Source organism: Strigops habroptila, chromosome 8 (assembly GCF_004027225.2).
Source record: "Strigops habroptila isolate Jane chromosome 8, bStrHab1.2.pri, whole genome shotgun sequence".
NCBI classification, from domain to species: domain Eukaryota; kingdom Metazoa; phylum Chordata; class Aves; order Psittaciformes; family Psittacidae; genus Strigops; species Strigops habroptila.
Genome location: NC_044284.2, coordinates 52962956 through 52988229, shown reverse-complemented (window position 1 = coordinate 52988229; position 25274 = coordinate 52962956). Strand labels below are relative to the sequence as shown.

General features: G+C 37.6%; 1 protein-coding gene across 17 annotated transcripts in view; it reads right to left on the bottom strand.

Annotated features, from left to right (window-relative positions):
- The window catches only part of MAST2 (microtubule associated serine/threonine kinase 2), a 218721-nt gene that overhangs the window by 34825 nt on the left and 158622 nt on the right, over positions 1 to 25274 (bottom strand). For 16 of the 17 annotated variants that reach the window (XM_030495064.1, XM_030495069.1, XM_030495071.1 and 13 more), the window contains 5 exons: positions 24015 to 24093; positions 19921 to 20075; positions 11361 to 11436; positions 9812 to 10021; positions 3606 to 3707 (listed from right to left, as the gene is read on the bottom strand). In XM_030495064.1, coding sequence (XP_030350924.1) covers positions 3606 to 3707; positions 9812 to 10021; positions 11361 to 11436; positions 19921 to 20075; positions 24015 to 24093 — 622 coding nt within the window. Of the gene's footprint in view, positions 1 to 3605; positions 3708 to 9811; positions 10022 to 11360; positions 11437 to 19920; positions 20076 to 24014; positions 24094 to 25274 lie in introns of those variants that run through there. The other variant, XM_030495076.1, reaches the window with a different exon arrangement.

The window sequence follows — 25274 nt, the reverse complement described above, 5'->3', positions numbered from 1 at the left end:
CCAATATAAACCTCTCCTGCTTTTAAATGTCACTTCTGATCAAACCATATACCCATCCAATCCTGTAACTGTCCTGAACTTAGCAACTGCTAATAAAATGGTTAATAAAATAGCAATTGCTATTTTATGAGCAGTGAAGATTTCACTTTCTATATGAGAAATACTGCAGCAGTATTTCTTGTACTATTCAATAGAAGATCATCTTATCAACTCAGTCTTGGTGTATGCGATGTCTAAAGGCACAGAAAGGCTATAAGAAGGTGTGATCTCTTTTACTAGACTAACAGATACACTTGGAAATAAAAGACAAGCTTTTGGCAGCAGGAGCACTCTGCTTAGAAGCAAGTTCACTAGTTAACTTTAACTCTCCCCTACAAACCTCATCATTCACCAGCAATGAGCAGCTTTGTCAAGACTCTTCGAAAATGTTCTAGTGAAATGGGAGGACAAAAGGGGAAGTTAGAGCATACAGCTGTGAGGGCATCGGGGAAGAACTGGTGTGAGTGTAGTCAGCAGCATAAGAGAAAAGAGAGCACAGAACTGCAAACGAGAAAGAGAAATTAGAGACTGTGATGATATAAAGGCATTTGAATGGTTAGAGAAACAGAGAAAAGACACACATCTTGACTGCTCTAAGCAATGCTGCTTGTATACATGCTGTCACCATATATATACATATATTTTATATGTATTATAATATAATAACATATATAATACAGACAAATAATATGATACAGGTGAAAGGGAAGGCATAGTCTTCTACAGAACTGGACATCATTTATTGGTGAGTAAAGGACAGAAGTCTGGTGACAAAAAAATCAAGCATACAAAAAACTAAGAAATTAAATAAATTCCTGTTCTGTCCTCTTTTTAGCAGATTTATTTAATCATTCAAATATAGAAGAATGAACCCCAGTAAAGGGAGGCAGGCGCTAAGGAAAAATAAACTGAAAAAAAGAATAAATTACATACTTTTTCCAAAGATGGTTTCAGTGATGCACAAAACATTATTTTCTTGAAGCTCCAGAGACTCAAACCCCTTAAATAAACATTTCACAGTCCAACAGGTAATAAAAAGACTGAAGCCAAATAACTAACATTTAAAATATTTAAATGCCTGCAGCCCTATTACAACAATCACAACCATCACAACCACCGCCTATGTGATCAGTTACTTAACTTACAAGGAAGAAATACGAATGAGCTTTGTTACTAAAATTAACCTTAATATTAAATTCTTAGAAAAACTGTTTATGAATTCACAAACAACTGAAACTAAAGGTTAAGCTGCAAAAGAAGTATATTAAACAATCAAAATGACATGTGGTTGTCAAGCTATTTAAATGGTTGACTATCCTTTGATACATTTCTTATTCTTTTATATGATAAAAGGAACATCAATATTTAATTCTTCATGTCAACAGAATACAATATATGTTTTGGGGAAAAAAAAAAATGCTAGAAAGGCAATGCAGGTAAAAAAAACCCCAGGGAACACTAATATACAGATCCAAATCTTATTTTTATACTTTGAAGTCTAGCCACTTCATTGTCAAGGTTGTCACTATATGCTTTGGAGTTCATTACTCAAATATCAATAACTTTACTGATTCCACCTGCTCCCACTCACTTTGCAGAACATCAGGTGCAGAAGATACAGGAGGAACTTGGAAATGTATTGATTTGCAGCTAAAAGCTGGCTTGAGCTTGGAACTGCTTGCTTACTTACTGAGTAAACTTACTGAGGTTCCATGTTTCCCTAGATGATGTATTACTAATATGGTGTACACAAGCACAAATGACAATTATGAACACAGCAAATACAAAACCAATAAGTTTAAATTTATTTCCTTTCTTCATTGTCTTTACTTCCAAAAAAACATTTTGAAGAAGTACTGGAAAATAATTGGAGTCACTAAACTCATCTAAATCACGAAAACAGTTTTGAAAGCCAAAGAATTCACAGTTTAAATGGAGGTTTGCCCAGGATTTTCAATGTAATCTAGTAGAGACTTCTTGAATAAGTGTAGGCATCTATCTTGCTGGTTGTGCAAGATAGATGGTTGCATCCTGGTTGTACTTCATCACTGACAGTGGTCTTCCTTGCACCATAGGGTTCACAGCAAAGTAATAATCTGAGGCAAGGGAACCCTACAAAGTCTACTGATTCTCAGTACTTCTGCAGGTATTTTTAAAAACTGGTATCATCAGAAACATTGGACCACTCTTGTCTACTTTTGTCTAAGAAAGCTCTGCAAAACTCTCCCCCCTAGTGACTCAAGTGCTAAAAAATGCCCATGGACACACTGCCTTCAGTGTGCCTCACACGTTAACTGTATGTCTAGATCAAGCCACGGATTCATAATTTAGCCAACTTCTCTAATGTCTCAAAGAGATGTGGCTTCCCTGTCATTCTTCTGTCCAGAAAGAAGCATCAGATAGTGTGCTTCAACACACCAGGGAATTTCATCCTGTCGTTTCCTAAGTTTTCACCGTAGGTTTGTGACACCTTCTCCCACACTCCAACAACTTTTTGTGATTCTTCTCTATGATCTCACCAATTTTTCAACATCCTTTTGAAATACAGTCACAGAACTGACTCCTATAACCAATAACCACCACAACATTGAGTACACTAGAGGCCAAGTCACCTCTTTCCACTGTTCAAGGCCAGGCCGAAAGGGGCTTTGAGCAACTTGGTCTAGTGGAAGGTGTCCCTGCCCATGGCAGGGGGGTTGGAACTAAATGATCTTTAAAGGTCATTTCCAACCCCAACCATTCTATGATTCTATGATATTCAAGGTTTATATTAACCCTCTTGCTGTGGCACCACAGTAAGAATGCACGTTCAGGCTGCTTCTCCATTGTACCTACAAAATATATTTGGAGTGGCAGGACTTCAGGACACAGTGGCCTATTTCATTGAGATGGCCTAAACACTTTTCACCATTTTTGAGAATTAAATAAAAAACAAAATACATGCTTATTAGCCAGAGTAAGTTAAAAAAGCAATGAGATTTGCTTTTCCATGTATTCCAATAGCACCAAATAGGATTTCAAACCCAGGCTTCCAAATCTGCTTGGATCTCTCACTGGCCTATCCCTCTGTGTGTTCACAGCTGGAAAACCTGACACCGGGTTTCTCTGCAATTGCTGAGTCTGCAGTAAAGAGGTTGAGTCCAAGAGCTCAAACACCATTTATATCATGGAAGGGAACTTCTTCCCTAGTGACAGTTCTTAGCATGGCTCTCTAGGCACCGTACGCACACTATACATTTATAGGCTCCTTACTGCAGCTAATAACAACACAAGGAAAATCAGGCAGCAGCAAGTAGCATGAAATGATGTCAACTGCTCCATCTGGTCCCTCAGCCATAAATTTTATACTAAAATATAATATAGCTGCTGCTGCACCTGGCAGTCCATTGGAAAGATACTTCTACATTAATGCAAAAGACACTTAGTACTTCCTTTTTAAATAATACAGATTTATTTTTCATCAATGTTTTGATGAGAATTTAAAGCTTTCTCTGGAGGCTTTGTGTTCCTTGTATGCTCAAACACTCTTTAGGCCATATATGCACTCTCCTGAGGACCAAACTTACCAGGCACTCAAGCAGCCGAGCTGGTCGCGCAATGATAATCATCAGCTTCTTCACAAGTTGGGTAACGAAGGCAACCTCGGAGCTCTCGGATCGCTCGTGGGCCTGTGGAGAGCAGAACATCACATTACAGTTGTAGCAGCAAACTCCTCATTTTTATATATCAGATGCTGAACGCAGAGCAATCATCAGCTCAGTAACCATAATTCAGAAGCAAAGGCATGACAGAGTCAGGGCAGGCAATGATCTCAGCTCATTCAAGGATGCCAAGTTACATACAGCTTTTCCATTACAACTGACTCCTTTTACCATGCAAGAGAGATTTCAAAAGCTCTATTTGCATTATATCACCTATCAATTATATTACGTAGGATGTGTTTTTATTTCATTTTTAAAAATGAAAAGAGGAATACTGTTTTTTTTCGATTTTACCTTCCACACAATACTGACATCTAGATAATTACTAACAGCCTCATATATTTCTAGACTTTACTTTCAGCTTTACTTTACAAACAGAATTCAAACCACTTCTGTTCATCATCAAGAAAAACTAAACTGTAGTTTCTTTTTATTTAATTTTATAAATTCTGCTGATCAGCTACATATTATATTGTAGGCTATGTAGGACCAAGCAGACAAGAAAAGCAAAGAGCATATAGAAACTTAATTCAGAGAATTTATTCTTGTTCACTCCATTTGCTTCACCAGATTTCAGTATAAATCCAAGCTTTAGTTTCAAGGTAGGTGTGTGTGTGAGGGGGTATCTTTTTATAACAATACACACTAAAGAGATAATTAAATTACCCCCCCCAAACAAACAAAAAACCCCCACCAAAGATAAATTTGAACAATCCTCCCCTAAATTACCCTTCTTTTGCTCAAGTACACAATAGTTACATTATGAGTCCTGAAGTGCAAATAGAATAGTATTTCATTGCAGGGTGATAAAAAGATGGTTCCAATGACATGTAAAAACTGAAACACAGTATAGCTATTTATTCCCAAAGGTCTAAAAATTAGGCTTTAACACAGCCACAGATACAGAGTCCAGAGCTCAGCCAATGATCCTATGCTGGCAAAGAGCCAGTTGCTTATAGGAATAATATTTTATCAACAAAGATGCAAGCAGCAATAAATTAAAGGTTTATTAAACTAAAGCATTGTTCATTAGCACCATCTAAGGAAGATATATGTGGGTGAGAAGTCAAAACACACCAGAGATCACCTAAAAAAACATTAAAAACACAGGGAAGCAGGAATTCAGAGCTAGAAACATACACGCAGCATTTTAAATAATATATGCCTGACATTTTGTTACCAAACAGACAAACAAACAAATTTAGAAATTCATTATTTCTCATTATGACACAGGTCAGAATACGAAATTTTGAATTTACTCCTTCAGCACTGACAAGCCAGGGCTAGAATGTTAACCTTGAAGAAAACAATGTACCTGCTAGTTCATTACCTAAAACCAGTATCTGAGATGCTTCCTGGCTATAGAGCCTTAAAAAGAAGATAATTTTGAAAGCATTGAAGTAAGTTGCAATTTTTTTTCTAACTGAAAGCTATTTTCTAATTATAACATAGAAAATAATCAAAATGAAGGTGATTAGTATTCACTCTGTGTCCCCTAATGCATTATGCAAACTTGTAAGTTAAAATATGAATTCTAGAGAGAAATTAATGCTTTCATATTTGAAAAGCCATTCCAGATCACCAGGGGTTAGCTGTGTTGAAATGAATAAATAACACATCAACAATTTTGTATTATTTGAAAAATGAGCCATGCGATTGGAAAGTCTTCCCCCCCATAAGTTACATTACACAAAAAATATATATCATTCATCAGTTTGCATTCATTTATACTGTTAAAACAAACTTAATCTTTTAAATCAAGTCCTTTTTTTTTTCTCCTTTTCTCATCTATGACAATTTAGGCAAAATAATTTGAAAATACAACTAATTTAATCAGGTGCCTATCTTGGAAATTAAAAGCTAGACCATGACTGCTAAATGATACAGAAAAGCAAAAGGATAAAAAATAAAACACAACTTGTAACAGCCACTCAGCCATCATCTCTGCACAGCGCTGCTCTTCCAAGATCCTCAGCAAAACTGCTTCTTCTTGCTTCCTTCTCGCACAGGACAGCCCGGACATGCCTACAGACATCTTGTTTGCAATCTGTCCCCAGGACAGTGTGTGGAAACCAGAGGGTTATATAGCCAAGCACTGCCTGCAGCTTCCACGTGCCTTGGCATGAGGCGTGCCATCTCATCAGTGCTTCCCAGTGACGACACGCTTGTCTGAAGGTTGCTGGTGGCATCTTAGGGTTTCCTCCCCTCCGCCTCCCAAGGGGAGGAGGGAGAAGCTATAGGGGCTGTGGGTAGAGGCTGATGCCATTCCTGCACACATTGCCAGTGACACGTGTACAGGAGGTAGCAACGGGTAATTTACAAACCGATTCCCTTATCTGAAAGACCCATCCGTCACTAACTGTAGCTACTGGGGCATGAAATTAAAATCACTGTCCTCCCCTGGGGTTCAACAGGACCAATAACTGGGATATGCAAGTCACAATGCTGTAATTAAGCTAATATACTGATGGAAACCAAAACAATAGACCTGCAATGCCAAGAACCAATAAATTTACACTCAGGCTTATATTAAGACAGCAATTCCAATCAGAATATCCATTTGCCAATGTACAGCATTAGTCACTGCAGTATAATACTAACACCTTCCCCTGTTCCTTTTATTCCATGCACAGAAACACCTGTAATCCTTCACCTTCCTCGCCAATTGGCTACACCTATGCAAAAGCCATTAAACTTCTTTTGGCCAGTTTTATCTTGTCAATTCAGACAAGTAATAACTGACTATAGCCCTTTTTTTCTCCCCAGTGCCGTGAGGTCCCATCCCATCCTCTAAGGCCACCCCCCACAGTAACAGATAAAGAACTGAATGTCACATATTCGTTTTCATAAGTGTTTTATCCTATTTTTCAATATTTTTACTGTGTGAAGTGCAACATTCAAGTTCATGTTTTCTAAAATAAAGAAAATCTCTTAAAGTCATTTTTACTTCAGGATAATTTCAATGATGCAATAAGTTTTTTCTGGCTAGAAGACAATATTTCACACTCCAAACAAGGGAAAAGATCTCATTTGCCATAACTAATGAGATTTGCTGGCATTTTATTACAAAAGCCAGGATCTAAAAACTTCTAAAATCTTTCTGGTTTAGTATATTTAAATAGCTCATTTTTACATACCCAATTACTCTGTTGTATAGTTACATTCTTACAATATAAAGTAGACTCAAACTGCAACATATTATATCAAGTTTCTTTTCCATGGTTTGAAATACTGTGCAAGTTTAGTTTGTTACCCCATGCCAGAACTGTCATCTTCAAAAAGAATGTCAAGAGAATCCGTTCTTTCACAGCAAAACTGTATGAAAATCTGTGGGTATTCCTGCCACTTGCTGACCTCATTATTCACCAATAAATCATCTTCCCAGTCTTTCTATATGTTATAAGAATATACCATAAAACTATATATTCTACTGCACAGACCATACAACTGCCCAAGCGGAAAAGCTTTTTTGATGACCTTCCAGTTGGTATTATTTATATAGCATGTAACTCTGTGTGATACCTTAAAAGCTAAGCAAAACCCTGCCCTCAAATTGGAATAATCTAAACTCGACTCCAAACTTCTTGCGTTTCAGGTAGGTCCTCCAAAAGAAATATTCTCACTGATTTCTATATATTTAGAATGAAATGTCCCAATTATTTCCTTCCAGAATGCAGTCTGGAGGGCAGAGCACAGACTGGCAAGCAGGAGAAAAGAAGTAGCTTTTAAATACAAAAATATTGAAAAGCCAAGGAACATAAAAATAGGATATAAAACACAAATGAGAGATACAGAATGAAGTCTTTGACATTCCTCTGCTGTCTTTAATTTCCTTGTCTTCTGCCTTCCCAGCGTGTTCTGCCTCCCTTGTCTCTAAACTTTCCCTTTAATTGTCTCTTGCCCACCTTACTCTTAAAGTAAATCAATTCAAGTTAAGAGCTGAGCCTTCTCTCAGCCTCACTCTGCAGAAGTTAAGGAGGAAGAGGTCAAAGAGAGCTCTGAATGTCTATTCCTGAAAAAGCCCAGAGACAACCATTGCATTTTCTCTAATAACAGTTCAACAATGCCATCCTGCCCTGTGCTTAGGAGCAGCAGTATAATGCATGTAGGATCAAGGGGAAAAGGACATTTAAGAAGTGTGTTTTGAGGATTTGTTCTTAGAAAGGAGAGAGGAAAGAAACAAGCAGATTTATATGACCCAGACCTCCGAGATCCTGATTAATGTCTTCAGGCCAGAACACAAGCCTGGAAGTACAGCCCAGAAGTGGCTAGACCCAATTTATTGCTCTCTTAATTCCTTATGGTATGAGAAATCATTGTCCACACATGGAGAAGGAAAGTCTGAGAGAATTTCAAGCTCCAAGTATCTACCACCAGAAGCAGTGAAACACCCTGTAGCCCCCTTGCAGCCCTTGAAATGTAAGCTATTTTGCTGAGCACACATACCCACGTAGAGCGAAATCTTTTTAACTTTAAAATCACCACCCAAAGAGGCTTAATCCCTTATTTCATACGTGATGCAAGCAAACACCCCGCTTCCAGGCTCTGGAGATAGAAGGTGCACCCACTGACACATACTCATCTAGCTGCATCCCTCCATCTCCCCTTTACACTGCCTGCCCCACACACGCAGGGCTGCTCACATGCCTCTGCCGGTCGCTGCTGGGCTGCGTGATGTTTATTCTGCCCAGGAAGGCTACACTGCCACTTTCAAACTCCGGAAACATCTTCCTCTCTCTTAAAGACTACAAACACTGAACAGTTTCTTTGATAAGATGCAGTTTCTCCAGCTCTGGATGGTGGCATCAATGGTCAAACTCTTGCACAGCATCCAAAGAACACCGCTTTTACAAGAAAACACATATTTTACTATTAAATGCATTCACAGTGGTTACTGATATCCCATAGTTAGACAACCACACAGGGCCCCGAAAGATATTCCCTGCCTCTCTTGATCTCCCAAAATTACTTTCCCCATCCAGGCAGAACACCACAAAAACAAACATTAGTCATTTTCCTCCCATGCATACCAAATATCAGGGAAATGGCAGCCACACACAGATAAGTAGGGTAGCCAAAGATTTTAGCTGATACAAGGGAAGATTTTGAAGTTTCACAAAGCTTTTTAATACAATCATTGTATATTAATATTGTATTTTTATTCATTTGCCATTTTCTAATGTCTGAAAAGAATGGCAAAGGGGCACAAACCATAGCAATTCATGCCAGTGGGTTTGCAAACTGATCAATGACATATAAAAATCTTCACCAAACAGATTAAAAATCATCACAGAAAAGTAATTATTTCAGGTGTTCTGTTTCCAGGTGTCTCTTTGTTATCTGACACTGCAATCTTTATAAACCCTGTGTTTTCAGTTTGCTATCTATCTCCTTAAATCAAAGCAGAGGATTAAGGAGACATTTCCCAAAGGGAGGTCAGGACCCAGAAACTGCTAATAGCACTGACTTTTCACAACAGCTATAGCATAAATTCTGAGAGATATTTTTAATTTAATGTTATTTTCATTTTAAAGGAAAAGAGCGATTTTTAATGAGTAGCTGAAGCACACTGAGCATGCATTAAAATTGTGCCCCCTTGTGTATTTTCATATGCTTTGAACACCACACAACACATTGAAGTACTAAAAACCCCACAACCAGATTAAGTTCAGCTCAAGAAAATCTTTTATGAAAAATTTATAGCAACACTACAAACTATGGTGTTTTCACTCCTTGAAGGCACTATTGTAATTAATAAGTCATTCAGAGGTTTGAAGTACATGAAACAAAAGTTCAGTAATTTGCTTCATCTGGATGAACCCAATTTTCATAAATGGTAAAGACTGCCTTTGACTTACTCATATGCATATTTAACTTGTACAAACTAAGTACACAGGTGAAGTGATTTACTCAAATCTGCCCACAGCAGACCGGAATAACTCAGATATCCTGACACCCCCACCCACTGCCCTTCCCCCAGAATCCACACTGTCTCTCCTAAAATCAAAGCTTTGGCTATTGTTTAAAGTTTCAATCAAAATAATATATTCCACTTTCCAGAGAGCACTTACATCCTGGAGAAGTTTCTCCAAGTTTTCCTGCAGCTCATAAAAGTACCGAGAAGTAATAAGACCTTCACGTGATTTATCTAAGCAATCTCTGGCCAGTTCAATAACTTGATGATGAATGAAACTTAGGACCCCATCTGCTAATTGCAGCACGTTCTCTGGAGCATTAGAGGCAATAAACTCAGCCAGCCGCTCTTCCATCTGTGCCGTGGCCTAAGAGTACAGAATAAAGAGAAATTACTCTTAAATTTTACTATCCCAGAACTTAAAATCATAAACAAATCAGGTGCTAAAGTAACATACTTGCAATTCCAAAACACAAGAGGCTTTAAAAAAATTCCAAAACACAACAGCATTTTGCTGAGAATAAAAATAGCATTCCCTAGGCAAAAGTTATGTGCACATGAGCAAACAACAAATATTAATCAGAACACACTTTCTGAAAATGCAAATGACCATAAAAATATCTTGGTGCTGAGGCTTTAATTCCTCCTTGGGTCTCCAGAGGAAGGACATAAGATATGGAGCAGTTTTCAGACCTTTTAGACAAGACCAAGGAAGCTAAAAATCACTGCCCCAAGCAATAGACACATTTCTATCACTATAAGCCCTGATATCCTGTCTCCAGAGAAACATCTATTTTTCCTATTGGTAGAACAGGAAGGAATGGCTGTATCGACAGCTGTGGGATACATGATCTTCTAAACTCATTCCAGCGAGATGTCAATCTTCTACACTCATTGCAATGAGATGTTAACTTTCAAAGCTTGATTTTACAGACTTCAATATTCAGCTTTTTTAAAAAACTCCATGCTTATTTTCACCGCAGATCACTTCAGCACATTTTAATGTAACTGAATAGGGATTGACTTTTCTAAAATCCAAATCTATCTTCATCGCTTCTCTGGAACCAAAAGGCCCAGGGGCAAATTTCCTTATTGGCAAAACCTCCACTATAATTTGGAGTAATTTTAAAAGAAAACCTTGCATTTCCAATATGTAAATGGAAAGTCTACCAAAACCAAAGAAGTTTGGATCAGTACAAAGCAAATTCAAAGCAGTTATGTAGAGAAATCTGAGAGAATGTTATTAAACTTATTTTGAAACTACTTTTTAACAATTGTTAAAGCTTTTTAAAGTATATATGAAAATAAACAAAACCTCCCTCTCCCAGCCTTGATGTGATTCAAAATTTAAATAAAAAAACATGGATTAGTTAAAAATATATGGAGAGCCAAAGCACGGCTCTTCTCCTTACTCTTGTGAGCATTTGTCATCCCATTAAAAGACACGAGAAATCTAGTAAATAAGAAATACATACACAAAACCATAAAGCTTTTTACCCTTTCCATTTGAATCTCTCCATTCAATCTATTTCTTCTACTACAGAATTAACATAGGAAGCAGAGAAAGCAGCTTCAAACTCTCAGCAAACTGCACTGCTTGGAAATGAAACGTAGGAGCTGGGCTCCTTCTCCAACAAGCACTACAAATTAATTCTGAGCTTGGTCACAAGTTCATTGAACGCAGTATTCAAAAAGTGATTCTTTACCTTTGGAAACCTTTCTTTGTACACATGATTCATCATTATTATTTCACTGTCAAAGGAAATTGGGGAGCGACCCGGGCTAGAGGAGAAAAGAAAGCACGTTATCATTTATAGATATCACATCAAAACCCGCCAAAATCCACTGATGGTCATAATGCTGCCACACTGACTGCAGCCCTTCCAAAGCTTTCACTTCAGTAATGGGCAGATGCTTAACTTCAGAGAAAATCCTAGCAAGCCATGGCAGTGTACAGTCACCTGAAAGCTGCTAACATTCCTGTCTTCACATGAGCTCAAGCAGAAACTCACCTATTTTCACTGAATGCAAACCCTAACATACAAGCAGCACACAAAACCCCGGTGCATTTGTTGTAGGTACAGCTGATATTTCCCTTGTTCTCTTCGTACTGCCTTCCATGGCAGTGATAGCAGCCCTGCTCAGAAAGAAATCACTGTTATCTCTGGAGTCTCTAGTGCCAGAAGGGAGCAGAGTAAAATGAAACAAGGAACTTGGGATGACTTGCTTTCCTTTGTCTGAAGGATACCACACTACAGAAAGGATGTATGAGCAGTGCTATTCAGCTAAATCTTCTATATAAATACCACCAGCAATAGGAACAGAATATTTCTATGAAAACTGCACTCCCTTGAGGCATGTTACAACACGGATGCATATGCATGTATGCATAGGTTAGCCAGAAACTTCAAGGCACACCAAAAAAATCCAGGACACTAAATCTTGACAAACAGCATTTATATTACTGTTTGGGTGGGTTTTTTAAAGCAGAGTTGCATCTCATTTCATCACATCTGATGGTATGCAGTGCTCTGACTCACACTGCCACTGAGGACAGCTGGAGTGAGGTAATGCAGATAATCCCTCGCTACAGGATCGCCTACAGCATCTCATTTCTCCAGTTACCTTGTTCTAATGATCAAGACAAGCAAGGGCCTCAATTATTTGGCATCGTACATGATCGTTGTCTTTATGATTTTAGGAGTATTACATATTGCTAAAAATATTTCCTCTATGCCAAAAAATACAATTTTGTTTTGAATGAGTTCAAACATTTTAAACTTGCTTGTGAAGGATGAAATGAATCCTTCTAAATGGAATAAATGCATTTTAAACTTGGAATGAATTACAGTTGCTACCTTGCTGCTAACCTATTTAAAGGAAAAAACATTCTTTTGGGAACATATATTTACAATTCAAAGAAAATTTAACTCACTGGCTCATAGAATATAGCAATACCAATCTCTCTTCATGCCTGGCACCGGAATTCCATGAATTACGTTGTGTCTTGTTTTTATTTAGGTTTATCCCTCAGCCTGGGAAAATTCACTTCAGATTAAATCTCTCACTGAATCCTTATGTTAAAGGAGAAAAACTGATTTGGATGTTTTGAATACCAGGTAAAAACACATTTTCATCAACTTTTTTTGAAGAAAATATATCCCTTCACTTGGTAGATAGCTAATTTTAAGCAAGGAGAATTTTCTTTAAAAAAGAAATTTACATTTATATTCATAAGTAATGTATGACATAATAAAAAGAATAAAAGAACATTTAAATTCCAGACTTGCAAACGAATTCTTTCCCACATCTAGCCTGTTATCTTTATCCTTTTTTCTCCCAGACCAAACCATCTGACACAAACACAGGACACTTTTTTACTGGCAGTCCATATGGAGCTGAAGAACTTGGCAAACATTGTTACTGAAGAATTTATTTTTATATAATGTATTATTTCTCTGTGTGATTTAAGTGAGGTTTAAATTACAAGGATATATTTAGCCCTTTGATACTAACTGCACAAAAATGGAGGCACATACATACTTCATTTTAACATTAAAGTAGTCCTACTAAAATTTGTGCGTGCTTAAGTATTTGCTGTCTTAGGGCTACAATAAAACATGAGGGGTTTTGCCTTTTGCTTTTATGGGTATGGATACAGGAAATTAAGAGCTATGAAGAAATCATGCTACTTAAGCTGTCCTGCCAGGAGATGTAGTGTTTCCTTAAGGAGAGCCACAATGATACCAGAGTTTATTGGGTTTGGGTTTGTTTTTTATGATTCTGAAACAAAGTAGACTCTAGGGATTGGCAATAAAGTAAACACTTCTGATCCCTTTAGGTTCCTTGGGCACCGGCAGTTTTGAAAGCTGATTAATGCCACTTTTTGCAACCTAAAACAACAGAGCATCCAAACAACTCTGGATAAAACCTAGGATCAAGGTTCAAATTGTCATTCTAAATAAATTTGCCCAATATAACAGGTCAAATTAAAAGTCTAGCTGACTACTGCAAGACTGCAACATAATATACTGCACCATAATTTTTTATGTGATCCTTAGCCTGGGAAACTACAGAAATAATTAGATGGATATCTAACTAATAAAGGCAAGTGGCCAGGCACTGCTGATTACTTTACAGCACCTTTGAGACACAACCAGGTGAGAAAGAAACCGGGATTGGTAACTAAATACAGGCAGATAACTGAAGGCCACATAAGGAAATTTAGGAAAAAAAAAAAAAAACAAAAAAACCCCCAAAAAAGGCATTTAATACATTTTACTGGCATGAAAATTTTTCAAATGCAAAACCTTCACACATCTATCTACCACCAAAAATTTAATGTACAGAACGAAACCAGTCCAACATTTCAAGCCTCACAAAGGAACAGATTATTTTCTGTAAAACAGAGGACACATACTGTGCACGTGCATAAAATTTTAAGACAAAAAGCAGGCTGCTTCTTTTGGTGTAGATAGGTAGGTTGAAGAAATGATTATTGTCAGTGTGTTTTTCATTTCAGCAGAGCAGACATTAGAAGAATAATATCCGTCCCCTTAAGCTTAACAGCAGAATGAAAAACTACTCTCTCTTTTCCCCTTCTTCACCCTCCCTCCACTTTAGGAAATGATGTGGTGATAGACTTTCAGTGACATCTATCTCCCACAAAGGTCTCTAGCCTTCAACTTGTCAAAACTCATGTGTCTTTATCTGATGCTAGAAAGTGAAAATAGCTTATAGACAGCTATTTCAAGGAGCGGCATTTATAGTAATAACTTAAATCTTACAAAATCTAGATTAACTGTGACTAAATAGAACTGAGGTGTTTATGAATACCTAATTTTTCCTTCACTGTGACAGCTGTATTTATTAGGAAAAAGCACAGAAGCTAAAAGCACTGTGCTCCCCACTGCTTCTACCCTGTACATAACGGTTTAATTAGGATGCATTTACAGCATGCTACCAAATCCAGTGTCCATAGGAAAATCAAAACCATAGGCCTTAATTTTTTGATCTCCAGACACACACATACAGAATTTTAAAACTAGAGAGCTAAAGTTGTATGAAGTAGAAACTAAGTTAAACCTTCTGCTGAAGGTGAGCAGAGCATTGGCCTTCCTCTTCCCCCAAGAAATTAATATATAAATCTTTGACTTCATTCAAATTATATTAATACTAGAAGTAAGTCAGAAAATTCCCCTGGAAAAAGGAGAAAATGAAGCAGAAGCAAATATGAAATATCTATGTCAAAAAGTCTATCAAACTTCAGAGTAAATATGGCTCAGTGCTTCACACAGACCACAACAATTAGACCTTGGGGCCTAATCCTGTTCCTGGAGGGGACAATGACCAAAGGAGAACTGAACTCAACAGAGGTGAATCCATCTGCTGAAGTCTGAATTTATGCAACATGCACAACAATAGTGAAATACAGTTTTCCACAGAATTACAACATAAAATTAAACATGTAACTTTAGATTATTTTTCAGTCTTTATATAAAGGTTCCCCCTTCCTGCATAATCATAACCAAAGAGCACAGGAAGTCCACATTGAGCAGTTATTCTAGTGCTGCTACAAAAAGGGGGATCTGAGGCAGGCAAACAGTGAAACAGAAAAGTAAAGAGGCTTTCTCACCAAGCACTTTGAAAATTAATTTCTGAGTTTTACATACTTTTTGATTCTTTTAATTCATTTTTACAAACACTGAGCTTCGGCTACATTTAATCTGCAGGCAAATACTATTTGTGATTGGCTTTTTATCAGGCAACTGTTTTCCAGTTCAGCCCTTCTTTATACTAGGAGTGACATTCTTATCAATGACATTCTTATGAATGTCGTTCCTAGTGACAATCTAAATAGGGGCTTTTCTAAATATTTGTAAATATAAATACTAAATTAGTAAACAATAAATATATAAGTATATATAGGAGACAACGTTAGCGGAAAGGGAATACATTTCAATCACAATCTCTTTGAAAGTAAGGACCAATGAGTTTTTCCTACAGACTTACACAGGGGCTGCAACTAGCTCTTTCCAATACTTTACGGGTTTTTAGGCATGCCAACAGAGACTGAGACTGCTTTAGACACAAAACACTAGAAAGTTAAAGTAATGAGCAGTACACAGGGCAAATAAGAATATCCAGTTTTCCTATTAATAGAAAGCCATAAAGATGGTGAGTGAAACCAGAAAGGAATAAATTTAAAATCAGTGACTTTGAAGAACTTTTTAAAATCAAGTTCATAGAACTCATTGTTTTGAGAGAGAAAGCTGAGACCAACATTATCTGTAATGTAGTTAGAAAGTATGTTCATAAGCAACAGACGCCTTATGCTTCAGAATATAAAACTATTCTCCTCTGGCAAACCCATGGCTGGGTGAATCCTCGTTCTGCAGGGAGCACCGCCTGCTCCTCCGCAGCTTGTGGCAGACGGCGCCTTCCAAAAGCAGCAGCGTGAAGTGATGAAACCACCAAGGTTACTCGAGGGGTTAAAGCTGATGCTTAAGTGCAGTGAGCCGAGAGAGCTCCACAACCTGCAGGATCAATTTTTAAGATAAAAATGGACTATGTGGGCCACTGGTATGGTTCCACAACACCTATTCCTTCTTCCCCTCTTGGATATTTTTTTGCCAGATGCCTTTTTTGGCAACTGGTATTTTCTAAGGGTTGTCTCTGTATATTAATGGCAGGATCTAGTATGTCAAAAGTCAGGTTGGAGGACTGCATTTAAAAAGCACTACCCAGCAAAGAGATGAAGGAGCATATTTGATTAAGGATGATCTCATCTATTTCAACTACATAAAAATTCACTGCTACAATCTTCAACCCTTTTCTCCCTAGACAACATTATGCTGAAATACAAAAAGAGATCAAGAAAAATGAGCAGATTGGTGGGCTGAGTGACTGCACAAAGGCAGCTCCTGAAGAAGTCGTTATTAGTTAACTTTACTTTTATCTCTGACATTCTCCATGCATTCCCACGTGTTAGCAAAATGTCAAGTAAAGAGAACTGGGAAAAAATGGAGGGCAGCATCTTTGAACTTAAAAAAAAAAAAAAAGAGTAATGATGCAAAGCTTGGTGCAAAAATTCATTCTTTATGCATTTCACTCCTGGAAGAAAAGATCTTTTCCAAGGTAAGCCCAGGATTGTTCTAAACAAAATGAATGTAGCCTGGGCATCTCTATCACTCAGTAAGTTAAAGGAATTGAAGGCTGCATTACACACATGGAAAAAAAAAGAGAACAGCCAAGATATCATATTCAGGAACTACATCTGCAGGTAATAAAGAAATACTCTCTTCCACTGAAGACACCCTGTAAGCACCAAAACAGGTGGGTCACATAGAAATAGTTCTTTTGTCTAGCATGTAAGTAATGGATCTACTGGAGATGGATGAGAGAACAGTCTCCTGGCTTTAGCAACTAGCTTTATAAGCATATCACACTTTTGGATTCCAGTGCTGGTCTCAGGCTACCTCCTTCCCCCTGCATAGGAGAGCAGCTGGAAAAGAACCAGTGCCACTTCTTTGGCATAGAATTTAGAGTATCTTCAGGCCTCACTGGCAGACACCTCAATCAACGGAGGTGCTATCAACTTGTCAGTGTACATCCACCAGTGCTACCCTCCACAACTGTACGCTTTGTTACTTTTTTCATCCACTTTGATCATTAAAAGTACTCTGTATGAACAGAACATTTTCAGCTAGGTACAAGAAAATGGTAAATTTCTAGTCAAAGAAGTAGATCTTTTCAGAAGTTACACCTAGGCAATACTCTCCTCTATCCAGAAGCAGAAAAGGATCAATCATCTGATACTTCTGAAAAGGAGACCCTCAAAAACAATAGTCCAAGCATTTGACAGTGACATCTCAAAATACCAGTTCCTCTCTATAAAGAAAGATGTAAGGTTGCCGTCATAAAGGATGAAAAATGAATACATGTTAACAGTCAGTCATAAATATCAGACCATCTTTTAAATTACAACACTATATCTGCCAATTAAGGAAAACATCTGATGTATTTTGTTCATCTGCTTCTCATTACAGCTGATCAATAAGACCATTAAATGCTTATGAAAATACTACATTTTTAGAAAATTCCTGAACTAATTAACTGTTCAGGTTTTTTCTTTTTTTAAGTAAGTAAAAATATCCTCTCACCACGTGAGCCAACTTTATCGTGTGGGCAAATAAAAAAAGCAATCTGTGCAGTGAGTAAGGTCTGGTTTTCACATATTTCGGTACTTGTTTGTTTACAAGGACACACAACCCTCTGCCAAAGAGGGTATTTACTCCTGCAAACACTGCTCCAATCGGTCAGACATATCAATTTTCCTTTGAGGTGCAAGGGCCAGCATGAATGCTTGGTAGTGGCAAGGGTGCTTTAGAGCCACAGTGTCACAGTACTAGCAATAAGGAAAATGAAAAACAAATCAGGTACAATAAGTTTAAAAAAATTAAATTACTTCATTCTAATCTTTGGCATACTAACAAGGCTGGCCATTATCACACTGAAAACCAGAGAGAGCTAGAGAAGGCATTCAAGAGAGGAGGAAGATTAATCAAAGATGTATGACACAGTGAATTAATCTAGTCTAGTCACAAATTATAAACCTACTATATGATAACTCTGTTTTTAAATTGGCTCACAAAGGTAAAATCCCAGCAAGCTGATAATCCATATTAAAAAGGAAAAAAAAAAAAAAATTGGACTCTTCATTTTATTATTTGTATCATTCTTGCATTAGCAAGAGTGTCTTATATGCTTCATTATGCCAACAGTAAAATGTCTCTGTTAGAAAGGACAATAATTACTTTAGTGAAGTGTTGTCTACTTGCAGTAGCTGTCTTATCTATAAGGAATTAGTACTACTGCAGTTACGCTACTCAGCGATAGCATTAAAGAGTGCAGCAGGTCTGAAGTAGGACTATTGTTCAAAGAGACTTAGTACAAATCATATAATGAGTCTTAGTACAGGGCAATTTGCAGAGATCACAGGCTAATGTGCTACTACCTATAGTACTTACCTGCTCCTGCAGATTACTGTGTAACTACACTTAGTAGATCCATATGCAATTACCATGCAGCCTGCACTGAAGCTTAGAACATACAAATAATTACAAATAATCACGAAAGGTCAGGTCTGCCATGACACAATACTCACCATGGAATTTTTTTTTGTTATCTTGGCCTGTTTCACATCCTTCTATCACAAACCCTGGCCTAGCTCCTGAGCTGGACACATTGATTCAGTATTTCCACCTGTCAGAGTTTCTGAATCCTGTCCATTAACTTAAAGGTGATATTCACCTCTGAAAACCTCAGATGAGAAGAAGGGAGACCTCACCTCCTTGTCCCCTACTTGCATAAATCCTTTTTCTTTCACAAGACGCTGTGTCTAGAGGTACACACCTCTAGACTTTCACTCACTTAGTCCCCCACTAAATGCATAGCAAAGCTTAAGGCTTTTGCCATGATATGAAATGTTTGTGGATTTATTCCACAAAGTTGTTGAGGCTTGCAAGAAAGATTGCCCAGAAAGGTTGTAGGATCTCTGTCCTTGGAGATATGCAAAAGCCATCTGGACATGGTCCTGGGCAATCTGCTTAAGCAGGGGTTTGGACAAGATGACCTCCAAAGATCCTTTCCAACCTCAGTTATTCTATAATACTGTGAAAGATGAGGTTCTAGTTGCTTCTGGTTTTAAGTATGGAAAAATCAGCTGCACAAGGAAATAACCCCTGGAAAGCTATCGTTGAATAACCAGTTCTCTGAAGCAACCATACAAATTATTCAACTGCTAATGCAGGGGAAATGTTTTCAGCACTACTACAAAATTCCTCTGGGGTGCAATTCCATTTAAGGATTTGACTTGACCTACTCTAGTTTTCATAACCCTTCAGAAGCACTGCTGGAAAAGTTATTAACAGTGACTGTAACCACTTCCTTACATTAATGCAGCAAAATTCTGAAATGAAACTTCACTAAAGGAAATCTATTCTACAGATTTAGCCTGAGATGCTTGTGGATTATGTTTTCATAGCGTTCTTGTGAAGATACGAAAGCACACTCTGCTAACCATTTTGCAACCCAAAACCTCAGCACCAAATGTAAAAAATTTATACCCTTTCTGATGAGATGACTTCCATGTTTCAAAAGTATGTAACAGAACTACAATGACTTTTCTTAGATCTGAAAGCACACATAGAAATGCAATACATGTGTCCAATATCTTAAAAATACAACAAACAACCTGAAGCTCACCTGAGACTGCGAGATCGAGGCCTCAAGGCTGGAGAATGGCGCCCTTCCTCATCAGTGATGCTCTCAGTGCTGAAATGCTTTGTCAGGAAATGAAGTTCATCTGCCGTGGGCTGAAAGGGCAGCTGGTGCAGCTTCTCCTGAGATGAGCATGATGACTGAGTACAGAAAAAAATACAGAAAAGAAATGCACTAAACGCATGCATAGGGGTCAGCTAATGAATGGAAGAGGAACGGATTCTGCAGGACACTGCACACTCCAGCGGAAAAGAAAGCTATTTATCAGACCAGGTGCCTCTTTTTATTGTTCTCATTAGGCTAATCCAACCCTTCCATAAAATGACAGAGCTGGTGAGATCAGGAAAACTTTTGAGAGAAGGCTAGGGAAACATTGCATCTGATTCTGGAACCGTTACGTCTCATCATGCAAGTAAATTACTATCAGGAGAAAGAAAGGAAGGCACATGAGTACCAGTGCTACTCTGGAAAGGACAAGGAGGTTCCTGGAGTGGTGAGCAACTTTCTTTCCTTTTTCCCTCATGCTCTCTTAGCTCAGGAGTTTCACCGGCATGCAGAATGCTATGGAGCTGTGTAGACGTGAGTGTTTTTGCTGATTATTGGCTCTCATCGGAAATTGCTAATGTAGATGGTCAGGATTTTATTTCTCCCTTCCTTTATCCATCAGGCTTCTTCTCTAACCAAAAAGACAGTAACAAAATGTAGGTAGCTGACTTTGAAGAGTTGTAAGATTAAAAGATTTTCTTGTTATAGAGTTAAAACAGCTTATTCATCTTTAAATATGACACATGTCCTGTGATAATGATAAATATGAAACTGCTTTAATTCTTGGAACCTCAAGAAAGCTGAGATTAAAACAAATATTTGTGGGAAGTTTTAATAACATCAAATGTTGGATGTTTCAGGGGAAACAGTTGTAGGTCAACTAGCAAATGCATTTTTTTTCTTGTGTGATTTTTCAATGCCCCTTTCCATTTTACAAAAGGAAGAAAATACATTATGTAAGGACAAATTAAAAATCACCTTTAAAAGCAAAGGGGAAAAACAAGTGTTGAATAACCAGAGTAGCACTGAGTAACACCAGCGGGCCTTACTAAAAACATCATCCTAATCTAAGTTCCAAGGCTCCTTACTGATCTGATAAAATTAATTATGTACACTGTTCCAGTGGAAAAACATTTCCTTTTGCTACAATGACTCTCACTCAAACTGGAAAAGACTGCATCCTAGCACCAGAAGTATTGGTAGCAGGGAATTATACATTATAGAAAACGTATGGTAAGCTTTAACTTGCCTGGCATGCTTTACTAGACTTATTTGCTGTTGATGGCTTTTGGAAAAGAAAGCTAAGTATGGCCAAGCAATGAAAACCAAATGCTGACAAGGCTTTTCACTGAGTCCTGCATGTTTGCAATATTGATAGCAAAGAGAAAATACTCTGAAATCACCTAAACCAGGTACATCCAAATTTATCAAGGTAACAGCTACACTTGAACTGAATTAAAACTAAGCAGATTGTTGCAGATCCTAGAGAATTCTAGCCAGGATTGAAACGGAGATCTGAATGTGAGAACCTATAAACCTAAAGATCATATACTTTAATAAAAATATAACCGGATTGGCTCCAGATCCCAGATCTACTCCCTCTGCACTGCAAAGAGCTATTTACAGAAAAGAGCTCTCTTGAAAGCCTTGAGACATGCATGAACTCCCCAAGTGTGACTGGAACTGGAAGCTGCCACTTCATACGTTTTCCTTCAGGCAGGTCTCGGTGCAGTGATCATGTTGGGAAGTCATCTCCAGCACAGTGTCCACACAGTGATGATTATATGGAATGCACATCAGCTTACATCGGTCTAATCCACACTGAAGCCAAGATGAAGGGTCTGGGTATTTGACAGCCCCTTTGCTCATAGCTATTCTGCTGTGCACACTGCTTATGCCAACAGAGCAGGAACTACTAAAGACAGAGTGTTACAAACCTGCATTAGCAGGTACTCAAGTTCTGGCATTACAAATACACATCTTATTCAAAACAAATTTAAACTAAACCTACCACATTAAGGAAAGTTAGCACATAGTTACTGGCATCAGGAAAAAAATCAAAACTGATAGTCTAGAAAAAGCATTAAAAACTTTCTCTCTCTCAACAGCAAAATCTGTGGGAAAGCAGTGCTAGTCAACTCATGGGTGACCAAACAAAATCCCCCTTCCACTTTCTCTCCTTAAAGGCAATCAGATCACAAAGTTTGTAATTCCAGAGTATAATTAAAGAAAGCCCTGAAGATAAAGACCATGATGAGAAATGGACTTTCATCTGCCAAGGGCTTATCAAGCAATCTTAAGGCATACAACCTTTCAATAAAAAGTGTGAAAGCAAAGTGAAACCTTTCTGAAGTATTGATTTTTAAGTAATCACATCCCTCTATTCAATATTTGCAGCAAACTAATGCAAACATCCTCCGGTGTTTTAATTACAGATGCAGAATTAGCCAACTCTTCTCCAGTAAAAAAATTCAAGCTAATACTACAGTAGCTTATATGTTACTCTTCATCTAGAAAATGGATAGAAGATGAGATGAAACTGAACACTGGCCCATTCAACTGACTGTTCCATATTTATCTAACTTGAAAGAAGGTCTTCTCCAGCTTTTCCAGTGTTGGTTTGATGATCTATATCTCGTCTTCATGATGGCTATGACAAGGATAAACGTGTGTTTTTCAAGTGTCATCCCTCATTTGGAAGCAAAAAATAAAGCAGAATCTACATGTTTCCACCGCCTTTAGACTTCTCCCGCAGGAGACTGAAATCAAGTCACGTGTCTTCTAATAGGACTGAAAAAAACCACCCAAACAAATCCAAAACCATTAAAACCCCAAATGTCTTGAAGGACGAAAGATAACAAATTGTGGAAACTGTGCAAACTAGGGTCTGTGCAAAAGTGTCTGAATATATGAAGCTATAGAGATGAAATTATCGTTGTAAAATCAAATTTTAATCATACCAATTTATACTAATAGGAAACTTTTGACCACAATTTCTTCTCTTGCTATCTAGACTGAATTTAACACTCGCCTCCTAAGGAACTGTGATGATAAATTTGTGTTTGAAAGGCACTAGAAACTTTCTAGATGAACTTAATAGAACAGAACATTGTTCTCACAAGAATAATGATACTGCATTCAGTGTAAGATTTGTATAACATGGAGTATTGAGTCCTAATTAATGCAGGTATTACAATTAGGAGCATATTCTAAATAAAAAGCAAGATGATCAGTAGAAGTATTATGGAAAGAGGCAGTGATATGTGACCACACAGTTGAAGACACTCACCATAACACACATACAAAAGAGTGTTTCATTAAGACTGTATAGGCAGCCCTAAGAGTTCCAATGTTTCTATACTTGGCTTTGCAAGGTTGTTATGTGGATAACCACAACATCTAGTTCGCACAAACTAAAGAATAAAATTCATTGTATGAAGTATCTGAGAGTTATAAGGGTTAACAGGGTGCTGCTACCTTACTGGTAGTAATGACATACTTGTCTTTTGAAAGTACAGAACTCAACCAAACTGCAGCCAGCCTTTCTAATGACATGTAAGAATTGAAAAGCTTTATTAGGAGGTTCAAATTATTGGAGCTGAGTAACAGATGTTGATGATCAGTTTTTCTTTCTGCTAGCCTGATAGCAGAGGTTTTCATACTAAGAACTTGAAAGCAGACAAGAATTTCATTTCCCAGCTATAAAAAAGCTGAGAGCTGGCTAGTAATTACGTACTATCTCTTCAGAGTCCTGCCACTTCCGACACATTGTGCCTCTCAACTGATCAGTTGAGCCAAGTGCTGCACTGGGATTTCACCAATGCTAAAGGCAAAGTGCAAGATGATAGGAGCTGGGAAATGGAGGAAAAAGCAGCAGAACCAATAATTAAAATAATTTTAAAAATAATTAGTATATTAAATAATGTTAGCAAAAAAATGAAGAAAGATCAGATATTTTAGTAAAGACTCAGAAGCTGATTTGTTAGGGTGTATTTGTACAAACTGAATTGCTTGGAAAAGTCTATGTCACTTACTGAAACTGTCGAACTGGGAGTGTTTGTTCCATATCCAGATGAAGGAAGGGAGGCCAAGGACCAGCGGCGTCCATCCGTTCTGGAGAAAAGAAGTAAGGGAAATAACTGTCAGGGATATATTATGGCTCTATCTTGGGGGAAATACGCATTTTCCCACCCCAAATCTCTTGACCTCACATTTTTATTAAAGTCTCAAGTTATTCAGATAAATCAAGTGCCCTATTTACAATGACCTTTGTGAGAAACCAGCTAGGGCAAGCTTTTAAAAGCAAAAATAAGTGAACTTGGAAAGGATAAAGCAAATGGGCAACAGATTCCTGCATTAAGTAGATGCTTTGTAAATGTTACCAGTTGTGCAAAAATTGGACAAATTTTTTAAACCAGACAAATGAAATCAGATCATTTAAAACTTATTTGAAAAAGACACTCATGCTTATCATAATTAAAGTTTAAAATTGAGGAGGAAAAATCATATTAGATCAAGAACCAACTGAAAGTGGATTCATTTGTTTACTTAGTCAGAAGGCGTCCTGCCTAGCATATAACCTGACACAGTTGGTGGATTAAATCCACTGCAACAGATCTGAACAGAGCCAAGGTGTCCTCTCGAAATACAGAGGAGAGAGAAATCAAAGAAATCTCACCTAAGGTTTCTTTATCCTCCAGTCAATATAATACTAGTAGTTATTTCCGTATGGTAGCCAAAGAAACATGACGCTCAAGGAAAAAGGCCAAAACATCCCAGAGATATTGCAGAAAAGGCCTTTTTCTACCAATGTCAAAACTGAGGAACTACACAACTGCTTTGAGAAGAATTCTGTAATGACCTCTCTGAAACCCTCTTCTCCCCGCCAAAATCTGCCTTGGTGAGGATGGAAACTAAACTACATTCAGCTCAGTCTCACAGTGCTTTTTCTGCCTCTGATTTCATTTCAGTCTTACACACATTTTGTGTCCTATAATGGACAAATGTGTCCTGTGGCACAATGGGATGGATGTTAAAGAAGTCTCTTCCTCACATCCATTTCCATTTGCTTGTTTCTTTTATTATAACAGATCATCTTCACTTTATGACCAGTTACTGATAAAGCAGAACAGTTCATCATTCTAACTTTGGAAAAATTTGGGGGTTTTTTTGGTACATGTGGATACAGTACATTTGCAAGTGCCTTATAAATAGGACGTTTGGTACAGGTCTGAAATAGTGCTTAGTGCTTATAAAAAACTCGACTGTTACCATCTTCACAATAATATTTCTCA